The sequence below is a fragment of the Etheostoma spectabile genome, unplaced genomic scaffold (genome assembly GCF_008692095.1).
Source record: "Etheostoma spectabile isolate EspeVRDwgs_2016 unplaced genomic scaffold, UIUC_Espe_1.0 scaffold00001039, whole genome shotgun sequence".
In the NCBI taxonomy this organism is placed as follows: domain Eukaryota; kingdom Metazoa; phylum Chordata; class Actinopteri; order Perciformes; family Percidae; genus Etheostoma; species Etheostoma spectabile.
The window spans coordinates 25,000-39,941 of record NW_022602680.1 but is presented as its reverse complement, the minus strand read 5'-3'; the positions used below and the strand labels follow the sequence as shown (position 1 = coordinate 39,941).

Genomic DNA, 14,942 nt, shown 5'->3' with positions numbered 1-14,942 from the left:
CACCATAATCGACACGGTCATCAACTACAGAGATGGGTAAGCAGACATATGTACACCTTCTTAGGTGTCAAATGTACAAATGTACCATACAGCATCATTCAGTAATTACAGTGATTGTGCATTGGGCTGTGAGAGGTGCTCAACATGTTTCTGAGAACAAAGCAGTATGGGGCTGAACACATTCTGTGTAGACACTGATTGAGACCTAAAATATTACTGTTGTTGTCTGGTGACAGTAGAGATGAGGCGGTAACACCCACTTTAGACCTGGGGAAGATGTTGTAGAAAGAGTCAGAGTTGTAGGCATCACTGCTGTAGAACATCATTTGTAAACTGCTAGGGATGTAACGGCATGAAAATTTAACTTACGGTTATAGTGACCACAATTATCACGGTTTTCAGTATTATCGCGGTATTTTAAAAAGTGTGGTCAATATGTTCAGAAAGCACAGATAGGCCTACACAAGCTAAATAGTTTCAAAAAGTGTAACAGTTTTTTATATATTACAAAAATATAGGCAATAGCATGTAAAAACTATGAGAAACTGGTACTGGAAACACTGGCCGGCTGTAGGTGTCCGGTTAAAAACTTGAACCAGAGATATCTGACTTTGAGATCCAAGAAGATTTATTTCCAACTCCAACATGAACTTGAACGTGATGGACATTATTTACCAAACCTAAAGGTTTACTCCACAGGTTAGTCTGTTACACAACCTGAATGTCAACACGTGGCTGCACAAGTAACATTAAAAAATCTGCACATCTATCAGCTATGCAATAAGAAACACAGCAACAGCAATTTTATAGAAGTGATAATATATATTTCTCCTCTCTCTCTCTCTCCTCTCTTCTCTCTCTCTTCTCTTCTCTCTTCTCTCTCTCTCCCCCCCCCCCAAATAAATTCGCAAAACACATGCTAAATATATTCCACATCGGAGCAGAACACTTATTACTTATTGAACTATAAATAAACGTAGTTAACGTTTACACAGATAATGAGGGAATAAAAACCCAGACCAGTTTAGCGAGCTACAGAATAGTTTTAACTTACGTCTGTGCTACGTAGCTACATAACTTCAACAATTCCGAACGGAAATAAAAAATTCCGTTGTCCTGCTGCTACATTCTGTCTCCTTCTCCAGTCTGAGCGTGAGTGCTTAGCAGGAGATCAAAGCGGTGATGATTTTAGGAGAGAAAGCACGCGTTGATGTCCTACTATGAGCTTTTTTACAAGGCTGGTGATGTCCTGAGTGCTTTTATCTCCTCTTTCCAAAATGATTCCAACTTCAAGAAAAGAAACACAAGTTGGAGGCTATGCAGTGCGCGGCAACTTCAGGAGCCACAGTTGAAGTGGGAAGGATTAAACACAGGGTTTCCATACTATGGTAATCCACTGCAATAATAGGGATTTTAAATGAAAAGGGTAATTGTTACCGTCAGTATTTCTACGTGGTTACCATTACACCAGTATCGTTACATCCCTAAAACCTGCGTATAGCACAGTAATGTATGTGAGTGATTAACATTTTTAGACGCTTTTGCGTTATAATTGGCTATATGTTCAAATTAAGGTTATACCAGTAATATACAACAATATTTTGTCCAGTTTAAACAGATGGCTCTGGGTTTTGCTCGTATCAGCTGCTTCCACAACAAACAGACACTTTGAAAAATAAAGACAAAAATTAAAGTAAGGCCTTAGAACAATAAATTCAATTTTACTTTCATAAATATCCGTTAAAACTAGAACCGCCGGGCTTTTTAGAGTATCCAGGAGAGGGGAGAAGCTGAGGAGAGTATTTGTGTGGTCCATGCTTATGTTATGTGTCTCTGTCTCTCTCATATTCACCCATGCATTAAACAAGTGTATTTGTATTCCCATTACTAAATATTTACTGGCTGACTAGTATGCCGAAGCGTTTTCCAGGAAACTGCTACCAGCCCTTTCCAGAAGTCAAATTCTTTCCTCTCCCAGTTGATGGTTGTTCCCCCAGAGCATCTCAATCATAGCTCTGGCCCTGCTCTCACTTCACTAGACGGGACAGAGTTTGAAATTTCCATTCCCTGATTTTAGGATTCCTAATTTGGTTTCCCTATAAAACAAACTAAACCTCCAAAGTGCAAAAAATAAAAACACGAGTGCAAACTTAACTTTGCTTCCTGGAAGTTATTCAATTTCTAATCTCTTTAGTGGAGCGACGGCAGCAGTCTAGGCTCTATTTCCTCCAGAGGAATTTAACACTAGAACTGCCTTAGCCCAAGATTATGTAGGGATAAACACTAAATTGCATTATTCCATCATTGGGTTTCCTTCCTGACTTGATTTTTCCTAATACCAACCTTTTTTTTTTTTTTACTTTACAAAAACAATACCCCTTCAGTTGGAAGCAGAATTGCAGATTAACATTGATGCTCTCGTCCGTGGCCGAATTGATGCATTTATGATGCACATATAATCACTAATAGTGAAGTCCCTATAATATCAGGAATGTGTGACTCGTTTGTGGGACTCATTTAAACAAAACACTACGTTCATAAATTGTGTTATTTTTTATAAGTTGGTGTGGGATGTGCGCAATCATATGGAAGGGGGTGGGTCTGTGTTGACGGTAACTATCTGGATCATTACTGCATCGGGTGGCAGCGAAAAATATTACTTTAATAAGAATAAATACTGTATGAAACTATCACATTTTAAATTGCTACGTTTTGTGTGGGTCCAAGCTGTTAGACAAGCTGTTTGGCTGTGTTATGGTGTGTGAGGGCTGCGTGTGTGGTTTCCTTGATTCAGTAGGATGTAGAGTGCTATAAAGGGTAGGTAGCTACCGTTTTTCTCAACCTATTTTCCTATGTTTTTATGTCTTAGTGAGAGAACAGCAATCTTTGAAATTGGTCCGGTATAAAGCATGGTCGCACGGTCGGTAGCTGCGAAACAAGTTAATAGGGAAATTGTGCAGCTTGTATTTACCTTTAACAAAAATGCTTGCGTTGCCACTGAAATCCTCAGATTAATATTCTGAAGGAGGTTCGAAATTGCGTTCACTAAATCCACCAGACTCCATGTAAAAAACAGTGATTTTTTTTATCGTCGAAAATACATGCAAAGTCGACAGAAACAAAATAAAATGATGAAAAGCTTTTGGTCGTCTTTCAACTCCACCCATCACAAACTCTAGTTTTGGTTAAATAAACACAATAGTCACCGAAAAAAAAAGGTTAAAAAAGTATATATATATTTTTTTTTTAAAGGAGTCTGGTGGGTTCAGGTGTAGTGACTTCAGAGTTGTTTCTGGTTAAACAGAGAGGTCTCAAAGAGGTTTTAAAGTTCTGTGTCTGAAGGGTTCCTTTGCGTAATGTTGTCAGACAAATATTATAATATATTAATCTGAGCATGTCAGTGGCAAAACTCACTTTTGTTAAGGTAAATACAAGCTGGGACAATTGCCCCATTAACTTACATTGTAGCTTGTTTCGCCGCTGCCTACTGCAGCGATCTTGCTTAATACTGGACCAATGTCAAAGATTGTTTTTCCCAACAGTCACTTAGAAAAAAAAAAAAAAAACATAGGAAAATTTGGACCAGGTTGGGGAAAAAAAAAACATCAGTTACCCTTTAATGCCCGTCAGCCCAAACAAAAGGAAGGCGCTCAGGCGATCTAACTATCCAGCCGTTCTAGTGTTAAGGTGTACAGTTCATACATATAAAATGTGTTCCACACAGACGTAAAATCTATTTTGAAACTAGTTTTTTTTACCGTCTTTGTTCGGTAGCCATTAGAGAAGTTGAAGCCGTCATGGTCACATTTCCATCATTCCGTGTCTTTCACAGACTCAACAATTGGGTATGTTCCAGAGGTCCCGTTGCCATAACGCTGGGCTGAGAGGCATCACACTTAATACATCAAAGGTGTAGAAACCCATTTTGAACATACCATCCACCTTTTGTGATTTCAGCACAGTTTACACAGTTATCTAAGCTCACAGCATGTTAAGAAGTCAGAGGCACCGCAGTGGGGTAATTGTACAGTATCCAAGTTATCTGGGATCAGCAGCCTTGAGACTAGGCTGAACTACCTTTAGCTGGATTTTTTTTATTTTGAAAATTGATTTAAAAAGAAAAAAGAAAAGAAAAAAGGAATCCAGGAATGTTTTATTTTTGATAATACAAAAAAGGGTCAAATATAGTAATTCAACAATTTCAAAAACATGATTTAAAAAAAAAAGAAGTTGTTTCCCCTATCTCAACTCACTATACAACGCAGATGTATAATCGGCAGCTCATTTGCTTTTTCTCACCATTTTCTTTTATGTACATGTATTTGTACATGTATTTGTTCTGAAGCTTTGTAAATTGTAAACTGTGCTGATCTGAATCATGTTCCTGTAGAAAAAAACAAACAAATTGTGGACGCATACAAACATGAAAGTTTTATTATTGCTAAGTAGTTTTCACATACAAGGAAATTTGCCTTGGTGTTTTGGCACATAACATTAACCACAGTGCAAAAGTGATTGAAATAATATAAAATAAAAATACACTTAGAATATTACAATAGAAGGCATGGGCGTGAAAATATATTATAGTTATATATTTATAAAAAGTCAGCAAGGTATAGTACAGACAGAAGACACAGATATGGATAGATATATAGTATATATCAGTACATACATGTGTGTGTGTGTGTGTTGTGTGTGTGTGTGTGTGTGTGTGTGTGTGTGTGTGTGTGTGTGTGTGTGTGTGTGTGTGTGTGTGTGTGTGTGATTAAGTAATTATGTAAAGCAAAACTGGCAGGTGAAATTGAAATGAATTCTACGGATTCCACTGCCGCAGTAGGCGGATCCCTGTTGTTGCTCTTCGTCTGTACCGATTGTTACCAGATCCACATTTAGTTGTAGCTTTTCGTTTATCATCAGTATAGTTTTTCACTCTCTGTAACTCTACACTCTGCCTTCTAGTGGACATTGATTAATCACTGACGATTTAAGGTCAAACAATACAAGTTGAGTGAGATAAGTTTTCATTTACTTTTCTTGCACAGCTTTTCCCAGCTGCTCCAGGATTTGAACTCCTTTCAAAGAGGCCTGTGTCTCTTTGCCTCAAGATTGCTTGTTTAGGGATGTTTTATGTTAACAACCAGAAGTTGATTTGGGCAGAATTTTAACCCCTAAAATAAAAAATTATATAACTATAATATCAGGCATTGATAGTTTGCAGCAGATAGTTCAGTGTTTGTAGAGATGTTTGTGTCGGTGTAAAAAACCTTTTTGAAGGAAGCGATGAGCAGCAATTGATAATTTATAATTGAGTAAACTAGTAATCTAATTGAGTGTGAAGTCTTACATTAAAATGAATACATAGAGCCACAAACAACTCTGTGTGCGTTTGTGTTTTATTCATCCTGCTCCATGAGCTTTTTGTTGTTGTATTTATCATGGATTAGTTGCCTTATTGCAATTCTTTCCATGTGCCAGTTTCTTGATGTTTTCCTCCCTACTTGTAACAGCCAAACTGGCCCCAAGCATAAACCTTACTTATGAATTGTGCTGCATTATTCAACTTTATAAATACGCAATAATATAACATAGCACATTTCAAGAGGCAAAATTGCAATCAATGCACCAAGAAAACAAGGAGTCTCTCGCTATTAAATGCTGCTTGTGAACTCTGATCAACCTGTAACACCAGGCAGTGCTGATCAAATGTGAATTAAGATTCTGTTGCCTATCTCTCGCATCAAATGTTTTCAGAAACATATTTTAGAAAAAAGTTTGTGAATTACCGACCAGGGTACAAGCGCGCGGAAATGGGTTTCCTCAGGGGGGGTAGAGCTAGGTGGAGGGATTATATCTCCAACGTGGCCTGGGAATTCCTTGGGGTCCCCTGCTGGAGCTGCCTCTCACGCGACCCAATACCGGATAAGGGAACATGGATGGGAGATGGGTGGATGGGTGGATGGGAGATGGGTGGATGGGTGACCAAGTCCAGCCAAACCCAAGCAATGGCCTGTGTGTGTTGTGTTGAGTGAGTGATATACTGTCCTGGAAATTGTTTTCTTTTGTTGTAGATTCAAATGGAGGCAACCCATATTTGTTTTACATTCATAAGACCGGACTTTGAATGTTGTAATTTCTCATATTTAGAATACTAGACACATACTTTCCGGAGAGGTAAAGGTACCTTAAGGATTGATGTCCTCGCAAATGGGTATTTCATTATGATTTGTAATTATTTTGTTACCAGGTCAGGAAGACAACTGAGTGAGGTCTTCGTCCAGTTGCCATCCAGGAAGGAGCTCTCCAGAATATTACGAGCTGATCAGAAAACTGTGGACTTCAAAAAGATCAAAGTACGTCAGCAGTTATTGTGGATGAACAATAGGATGATGATGATGATGATATAAGTGTGGTCAAAGAGCAGAAGACTTAAAAGATGAACGGCATCTTTAGCATGCTGTGTAGTCATAGAGCGGGAGAAACATTCAATTCAACAATTAGTTGGTAAATTGATTAGTGGATTGTCAAAAAATGACATATTGATTAATATTTTCTGACATTTTAATCCATTACACAGATTACCGATAATAACAATAACCGTGCTGCCCTAATCAACTTCATGGAAGAGTTAGATAATTTTTGACTCCCAAGAATGTAAGGGAAGGCACTGAATAGCATTTGAGAGGAATGAGTGTGAATTAATCTGATATTTTTCCATCAACAGGATCGTGTGAGAAACCATAAATACAGGAGTGTGGGAGACCTGGAGAGGGACGTGATGCTGCTTTGTCACAACGCCCAGACCTTCAACCTTGAGGGATCCCGGTCACAACACCCCTTCATGTGGAACTGAAGTTTCCTATTGACTTCCTCTGATAAATCATTTTTTTAATTCTCTGTTTAGCAGGGGTGGAATTCTTCTGGCTTTTCCGACTGAAAATGAGGCTATTGTAAATCATGCAAATCCACATTCTTGGGGGGTGGGGGGGCGCAAGACACGTGTCGCGTAGTGATAAACATAATGACCGCTCACTGCTGTCAACGTTTTTTGTCCCTCTGATTCATGTCTTCATGCCACTCTGCAAGTAATCCATTCATTTGTCATAGATAGCCATGTGTAATGGAGAGCCAGAAGTGGTGCTGAAACATTACATTTCTCAATCAGGTACAGAAAACAAGGTGTCAACCATTTTTGATCATCTAATAATTGTTTTTTATTGAGAAAAAACTCCCCTCTCCTCCAAAAACACTTTCCTTTAGCTTTTCTGATATGAATAAGTTTCTGTATACTGTAACTATAAACTGAATAGCTTAAGGTATTCTCTTCAAGCATGTTCTTCCACTTAGCCACCAGCCCTTTTGTGGGTGTTTCTCACAATTTTCTGTCAGTTTATGGACAAAACAATGAATATATTTCAGCAAAAACATAGTTCTGTTTTATCAAGTGATTTAATCTCCAAGTACACAGCTCAATTGCACATGGTGTGACACCAGGGCATATACTTTTCCTCCTTTCTATCCTTTTGTTATTTTTCTAGAAAAGCTTGGCTTAGTCCTTAAAGCTTTTTGAAAGCTCTTATTTCTACTTGTGTTTACCAAAAGGTAGACTGTAAGGCATTACACTAACACCAAGGCAGAGCCTAGTTTCTCTGGACAGCGCTCTGTTCATTGCTTTTTTAAGGAAATTTCAGTCAGTTGTGTATTTGATTCCAGTTTGGAATTTCTTGTAGTCAAATAGTAGGCATAGCCATTAATAATAAATGTTATTAATTTTGTTTATGGCATCATACCCAGCAGTTTAACTCTCCTTCCATGTTTCTCTCCATTAATGCTTAATCTCTCCTCTCCTTTAATTATCCACCTTTTGGCCAGCACGCTCTTCTCTCGCATAATTCCAGTAATACATGTTATCCATGCTGTTTGAGGAATTGTAATATCATCAGCTCTTCTTTTCACCCCCCCCCAGATATACGAGGACTCCATTGTCCTTCAGTCTGTGTTTAAGAGTGCCAGGCAGAGATTGCCAAGGATGAAGAGAGTGAAGATGAAAGCGATGAGGAGGAGGAGGACGAGGATGAGTCGAAGCTGAGGGTAAGACGTACCATTCCATTTATAGGGCATGTGGATGAACACACACACACACACACACACACACACACACACACACACACACACACACACACCACACACAAACACACACACACACACACACACACACACACCACATTTAAATTGTACACACTGTGAACACTGCTCTAGTTGAGATATACGACTTGCTATCATTCCAGAGGGAGCATAATGGGCACAAAAAGAACATATTATAATAACATAATGTAAAAGAAAGGAAATGAAGAACACAATTGCATATTTATGTTGGACTACTAAACTATAAAAAAAAATAATAAAATAAAAAAATACCGTACCAATGAAAACCACTTTTTTGTTGATAATGAACATGTTTAGATGGTGGGCTTTTTGTTTACCAATAATAATATAATAATAAAATAATATATATATGAAAACATCCTTTTTTGAACAATGACGTTAGGGCTGCAAGTCATTATTGTTACGATTTTTTCACATTTATGTGAATTACATTTACCAGAGCTCAAATTAACAAGTTGTTTAGATAGAAAGATATTCACTTTACTCATAAATAAAACATAAAAAATAATGACAAATATCTTATTTGATCACTTTTCTTTCTCCTTGTGCTTAATTCAGCCAAGTCTGTGCGGGTTAAGATCAAGCTGAGTAAGGAGCCGCGCAGCACCGACAAAGGAAAAAAAAGAGGCAAAGTCGAGGGAAGGCCAAGCCGGTCGTCAGCGACGACGACAGCGACGAAGACCTGGATGACAATGTATGTCGTTCACCTTCACTGCATCAGACTGGATTGTTAGTACATCTCCTAGCAAAAACTACACGGGAAGTAATTTAGCACTTTAAGTAAGTTTGAAAAAGTCCAATTTTCCTCCAATTAATCTGGCAAAAGAGATTAAGAAATTCTTATGGAAAAAACACTGATCAAAAGTGACTATTGACTAAGGCTATTAAATTAATTTGATGTTATTGGTAGCCACAACTTTGGAAATCTTACAGTAAAAGCTCATCCCTTATCATGCAGCATGAGAAATAGGATGCTGAGGGCGTTTAAAAATGTTCATTCATAGTCCTGTTGTTTTCCTTCCAGTCATCAAATTAGCAGCTGTTTCACACCTGGAATCCCAGGTGCAGGTTATTAATTGCGGGAAGAAAACAGAAAAGAGCCGTATTCTTGATCTTCCCATATAGTTACTGTGAGTGAAAACAACAATTAAATGAAATTAGGCTTTCTATTAAATAATCTATATACAATATCTTATATTGATGATTCAAATAGTGTTGGGAGAAACACACACATTAGTTTCACAGCGGTAAGTAATCCAGTCCTTTCACACAGACAAGTAACCGCAAGAACTCTTTGGCCCTGTTTTCTTTTTGAAAACTACCATAAAATCACTGAAAACGATGTCGCCCACAAATTCGACATTAGTGCAGTTAAGGCTGCAACTAAGGATTATTTTAATTAGTTCATCCTAATATAGCTGCTTTCTTTTCACGTAGGTGTCAAAATGTATTGTAGTAAATGTAAGTGAAGCACAGGGATCTGTAAACTGAAGGTAAAATCTGCAGGAAGCTCAACAAGTGGCTTCATTAGACATGCAAGCCTCTACCCTCTGAATCAGAGCGGAGAGGGACCTTCAACAGGTGGAGCATTGAGTGAATAATACAACACTTTACGTGAACTTAAAAACCACCATACGACATGCAGCACAGCATGATCTCAACTACAGGTGAACAAGAGGAAAAGGTCTACAAATGAATTCAAACGTATCCAGGGAATCTACCATGTTGGGTTTTATGTATTACAATATTACATTATGACGCCATCTCTCAGTTATGACTCAATGTTACTGTATTACACACCTTCTATTGTGTTTATCCTCCTCTTCATCTAAGTTGCTGCTAGCATACAATACAACCAGTTATGGGAAATTGAAAGCCATGGCAACTGCCCCTTAAATAATTATTTTCAGAGAATTAGCACCTAATAGATCAGCCTCTGCCTCCTAACACACCATTATTAGCGAGTCTGAGAGATTCTTTGAATTCGGGGTGACCATGTGGCTTTTTTCTTTGTCCATAATACCAAGACTTTGACTTTGAAACCAGTATTAGTTTTTCTCATCTAAAAATTCAGTACTTCAAATTCTTTATTCCTTGTCATGTGCACGACAATTACAGTGATGCAGCTGTTGGCAATAAAAAATGTCAAATCTCAGACTTCTTCCGACTGTGCTCTTATAGATATGTATAAAAAATAGTATTAAAAGAAAGAAAATAATTTGTTAGGAGGAACAAGTCTGATTACAATCTAAGATAAATAGAGCAACATAAACTATACAAGGTTCGGGTTCTAACTCAGGGCTGTTTTGGGATTGAATCCTCGCTAACACCAAAGTAGAAATCCAGTTTAAGAGCATGACAAATACTTTTCGATATTGTACTTTAATATGAAATCTGTTTAGGATCAGACACTGATCAATACTTGGCATTAGTGGGCAGCGGAGGCAGGTTTTTATTAAATACAAATGTAGTGATTGATTTCCTCAGCTGGCTATGAGCCACAGTGGTAACTGCCTTTGTATGCAGTGTGTTCAAAGAAAATTCTTGTTGCTACTTAACCGCAGATTTAAAAAAATGGACATTGTTCCCTTTACCTTTTTTTAAATGTTCTCTCCTCTGCCTCTTTCAGCCTTTAAATCTCCCTCTCTCTTACAGCAACTCTAGAGAACTTTTTGTAACTTAAAATAATGTTTCTAAAATCCTTTCAGTGGTTCATCAACTTGTAACAGGGTGAACGGCACTTCTGCATTTGCTTTGCTGCGCTCTACTAACTACAACTGCACTGCACAAGTTTGCCAGATCGGGTAGCAGATCTGTAGCTCCAATGAGACGTAATGGGACAATTCTGTTTTCAACTTGTGGGGGGACCAAAGTGGGAAAAGTTACATAGTGTTGCTTTGGACGTGCACTATGAGTTCCGGCATGGTCACTTCTGTTGACGTTCCAAGTAAATTCCAAACAAAACAGAGCAAGCTTGCCCCTCCGCCATGTTTCCGTAACTGTCATGACTAACTGACTGTCACTAACCCCCATCCCCTCCCCCAACCATCTTCTAGGTGATTGGCTGGACTGGTTTGTTGTAGTTTGGTGCACCGGCTGTGCCTCTAGTGTTTGTTTGATGTTAACGGCCCCTGAGTTGTCTCCCGAGACCGGGCTTTTTCACAGTGTAGGGGGGGGGGGGGGGGGGGGGCAGGCGGCTAGCGGCTAGCGGATCAAGGAAAGAGACCTATTTAAGACAAAAATGAAATTGAGCTGAAGCCATGCAGGAACTCATAGTGCACCTTTCAATGCCTTTTATCTCGATCTTTCTGCAGGATCAGTCGGACAAGAGCGACGATGACTGACCAAAGGAGGATATTGTTTAAAGCACTTATAAACAAAAAGGACAATATCTTCCATCACTGTTGTTTAGGTTCATATTCTGTATTTTTCTTTTTTTCTTTTTTTTTGGACTCCATTGTTCCTCTTTGCCTGTTTGTAGTCTGATTGTTGTAACTTTCTCCTACCAGCTTGAAAATGTATTACTAGTAATCAATAAGCTACAGCAATACCAATCCGCTTATATTCCTGTTTTTAAGACAATTTTTTAGTATATTTTTTAACTTTGTGCTTTAAAAAAGACGATTTAAATTCTGTATGAAAAAGGAAGAAAAAAAATATTTGGTCATGCTGTAGGCGCTTTTGCTTGATTTGTACTTGCTTGCACTTTTAGAAAAATAAATATACTGTAGATATTCAAATTTTAAATGTGAAACACACACGCGCACACACACACACACACATATATATATATATATATATATATATATATATATATATATATATATATATGCCAGGGGTATCCAAGTTTTAATTTGGAAACCCACTGGTGATAAAGAAAAGGCAATCAATCAAGTTTTAATTTTTGGATTCATCACCTCGTGCAGTGCCAAATGTTCGGGAAATTGATTGTTAGCTAAAACGCTCCCCCCAACCAGCGATTGTCTAATCATAGCCTAGCAACCATAACTAGTCAAAATGTATTTCCCCACTGGCAAAACTGTAGTAATAGTGATACTAAAAGTCTGGAGTGTGGTGGCTTTTCAAAACTATATATATATATATATATATATATATATATACACGCATAGCATAAGTAGCTAGCTAGCTACAGCTGAGTTAATCTGCAGCGTCAATTGCCATTTCAGCTAAATCTATGGTCGCCAGCAAAAAATGAGAAGCCTGCTTTTATCTGGAATAAAATTCGCCATTATTTAAAAATTTACTTAGAATTTAAATAATAAATCTGCCACTTTTTTTTATTGAAGACTGCAAGGATGGAAAGCTTGACAGACATAGCAACAGTAACCACAAGGGGCGGGGCTTAGCACATTCAATAATTACATTTTAAGATTGTCATATATATCCGCCCAATGGATTTACACTTACTCAGCCATAAATGCTGAATGCTTTTTTTTTTTTGTATTAACAGAAATGTAACCTTGCATTATGTAGGCGGCACATTATTTAGGTAAAGTCCACGTGTTTCATGTATCCTTTCCTGTAATGCTTTCTGGTGGTCGTGTATCAGAGCAGAATCTTTGAACTTTTAAACTTAATTTTCTCTTGCAGAAAGGAGCATTTGAGTTGATTGGAAACTGGATGCTTTAGGCTTTAGATTCATGGGGAAACACCTTGTCGTGATGAAAAAATAAACGTCTATTGTGGCTATACGGAGCTTTTTAAATCTTCTGAAAAAATGTTGCTCCTGTTGTAAAAAGAAAAGTTTTAGCTGGAATATTAAAAATCTAAAAGATGGTAAACAACAGAAAATATTACATAGAAAAAAGTATTCTGGGATGGAACATTTTGCTTTGAATGACTCATTGAATATAACAGTATATTTGATTTATTTGGATTGAGGTGTTTGTGTTCCTGTATTAGTTTGAGTCCTCATTTTTTTGGTTTATATGTCGTTTGTAGCATGAACTTTTCTGGCAGTATACTGTGTACATGCAGATATATATCATTTTTTGGTTTGTGTAACGTGCTCGCCGACTCTCCATAAGTGTAACTTAATTTTTGCTTTCTTTGCACAGTGTCTTTGTGGTTGTATTTCATAGCCCAGGGCAAATAAAATCTCTCTGATTTTCAGCACAAATACATCTTGTTCATTTTATTCGCTGGGAGCCGTTTCTACCAGTGTAACAGGTTTTGCAGTGCACATGTCTCATGGAATTTACTGCTAATTGCCTTAGCAAATGTTCTTTTGCAAAAGTCTTAGATCTTAGTAAATAAACATACAGATTTTGTGTTTCAGGTTTACTTTAAATCCCACGTGTACCACTGACTTCCCCTTCCATGTCTGTCAACACAACTGACGTTATTCAAATGATTATTTGAATTGTCTGCCTTAAAAAAAAATGAGAAGAATGAAATATCATGCAATGCTCCTTCACACTGGAAACATACACATATGACTACGTCTTCTCTTTTATTTATATATATATATATATATATATATATCCTGTGGGTTCCAAGGATCAACAACACACTCTATTGTAAGAAACTTGCAGTCAATGATTTTGTTTATTTTAAAAACATTTTTGGGGAATTTTTTAGACCTTACTTCCACAGGACATATGAAGACATGAAAGGGGAGAGAAAGGAGGAATGACATGCAGCAAAGGGCCGCAGATCCTATACCTCTCTGTGCACCTGCTCTACCAAGTGTGTTAACCCAGCCACATCAAAGATAAATACAGTTAACCCTCTGCGACCGAGAGACTCGTCTGCGAGCAAAAACAGCCCCTCTGATTCATAGTTTAATAATTTATCAACCATACAACACAGAAACTCACCAAAAGTTGCATCTAAAAGGTAACGAGTTAGCGGTTGCGGAGGTCTTTTCCGAGTCCTTCTAGCCTCTACAGGTGATTTTCAATCCAGCCTGGAACTTCCAGCCTCTTTCGTGGTTGTTGAACATTAAATACATAAATTCACAATAATCTCAAACACATTTAATTGTAAAAGTGGAATTTTAGCCAGGAAATAAATGAAAACCGAGAAACAGGACCGCAAAAAAAAATATGTGGGCTGACAGTAAGGGTTGATGCATAGACTGTAAAAGTAAAAACAAAACGCCTCAATCGCCCCCTGGTGGCTGGCATAGGTCATAAATCCTGCCCCCCATGTTAGTGATGTGACATGGTAGTGCTCATTTTTCTGATAAGTTTGGTTTATAGAAGTTATTTGATGTCCGCGACTGGTTGGGCTGGGGTATTGGTGGGACTTTGATACCGCGGCTCCACCAACACAAGATGGCAGCGCCTGTATTCAGGATATTACGGGCTGTACAGTGGGAGGAACTTCAGGCTGTATAAATAACAGGCAGACTGAATTTTATTGAACGGTTTTATTTTTTAGTGTTTGTGTACAGTTTAGCGTCCCAAATTCTGCTATGGCCCCGCCAAGACTCACCGATTGGTTGGGGTTAGGCATTTGACCTCCAGTGGCTAAGGTTAGGGTAGCCGATTGGTCAGGGGATAGGGGTTATGTTACGGGGAATTTTGGACACTAAACTGCACGTATACCAATTTTTAGAACATGATTTTTGAGTCATTCTACCTTTTAAAATGTAACAGGTTCAACAGGCATGGAGTTATCTCCACTGTAATGAAGGCTGGTTTGACTTCTGTCTACAATGCAGATTAGTCTATGGGATGCACCGCAATTCAGATTTCTCTTTTGTTAGTTAACAATTTAGACCAAATAAGTGCACAAGTCAAAAACAAGGGGAT

General features: G+C 37.9%; 1 protein-coding gene and 1 long non-coding RNA gene across 2 annotated transcripts; both read left to right on the top strand.

Moving 5' to 3' along the window:
• Positions 1-4: 4 nt before the first annotated feature.
• Positions 5-6,850, top strand: LOC116674812 (probable global transcription activator SNF2L2; the record flags this gene model as incomplete). Its single annotated transcript, XM_032507050.1, has 3 exons — positions 5-36; positions 6,245-6,350; positions 6,722-6,850. Coding segments are annotated over 3 exons (267 nt in total), but the record flags the coding sequence as incomplete, so codon positions are not given.
• Positions 6,851-8,711: 1,861 nt separating this feature from the next.
• LOC116674813 (uncharacterized) lies at positions 8,712-11,785 on the top strand. The gene is made up of 2 exons (XR_004328215.1): positions 8,712-8,857; positions 11,478-11,785. It is a non-coding gene; the product is annotated as an uncharacterized LOC116674813 (long non-coding RNA).
• The last annotated feature ends 3,157 nt before the right edge of the window (positions 11,786-14,942 follow it).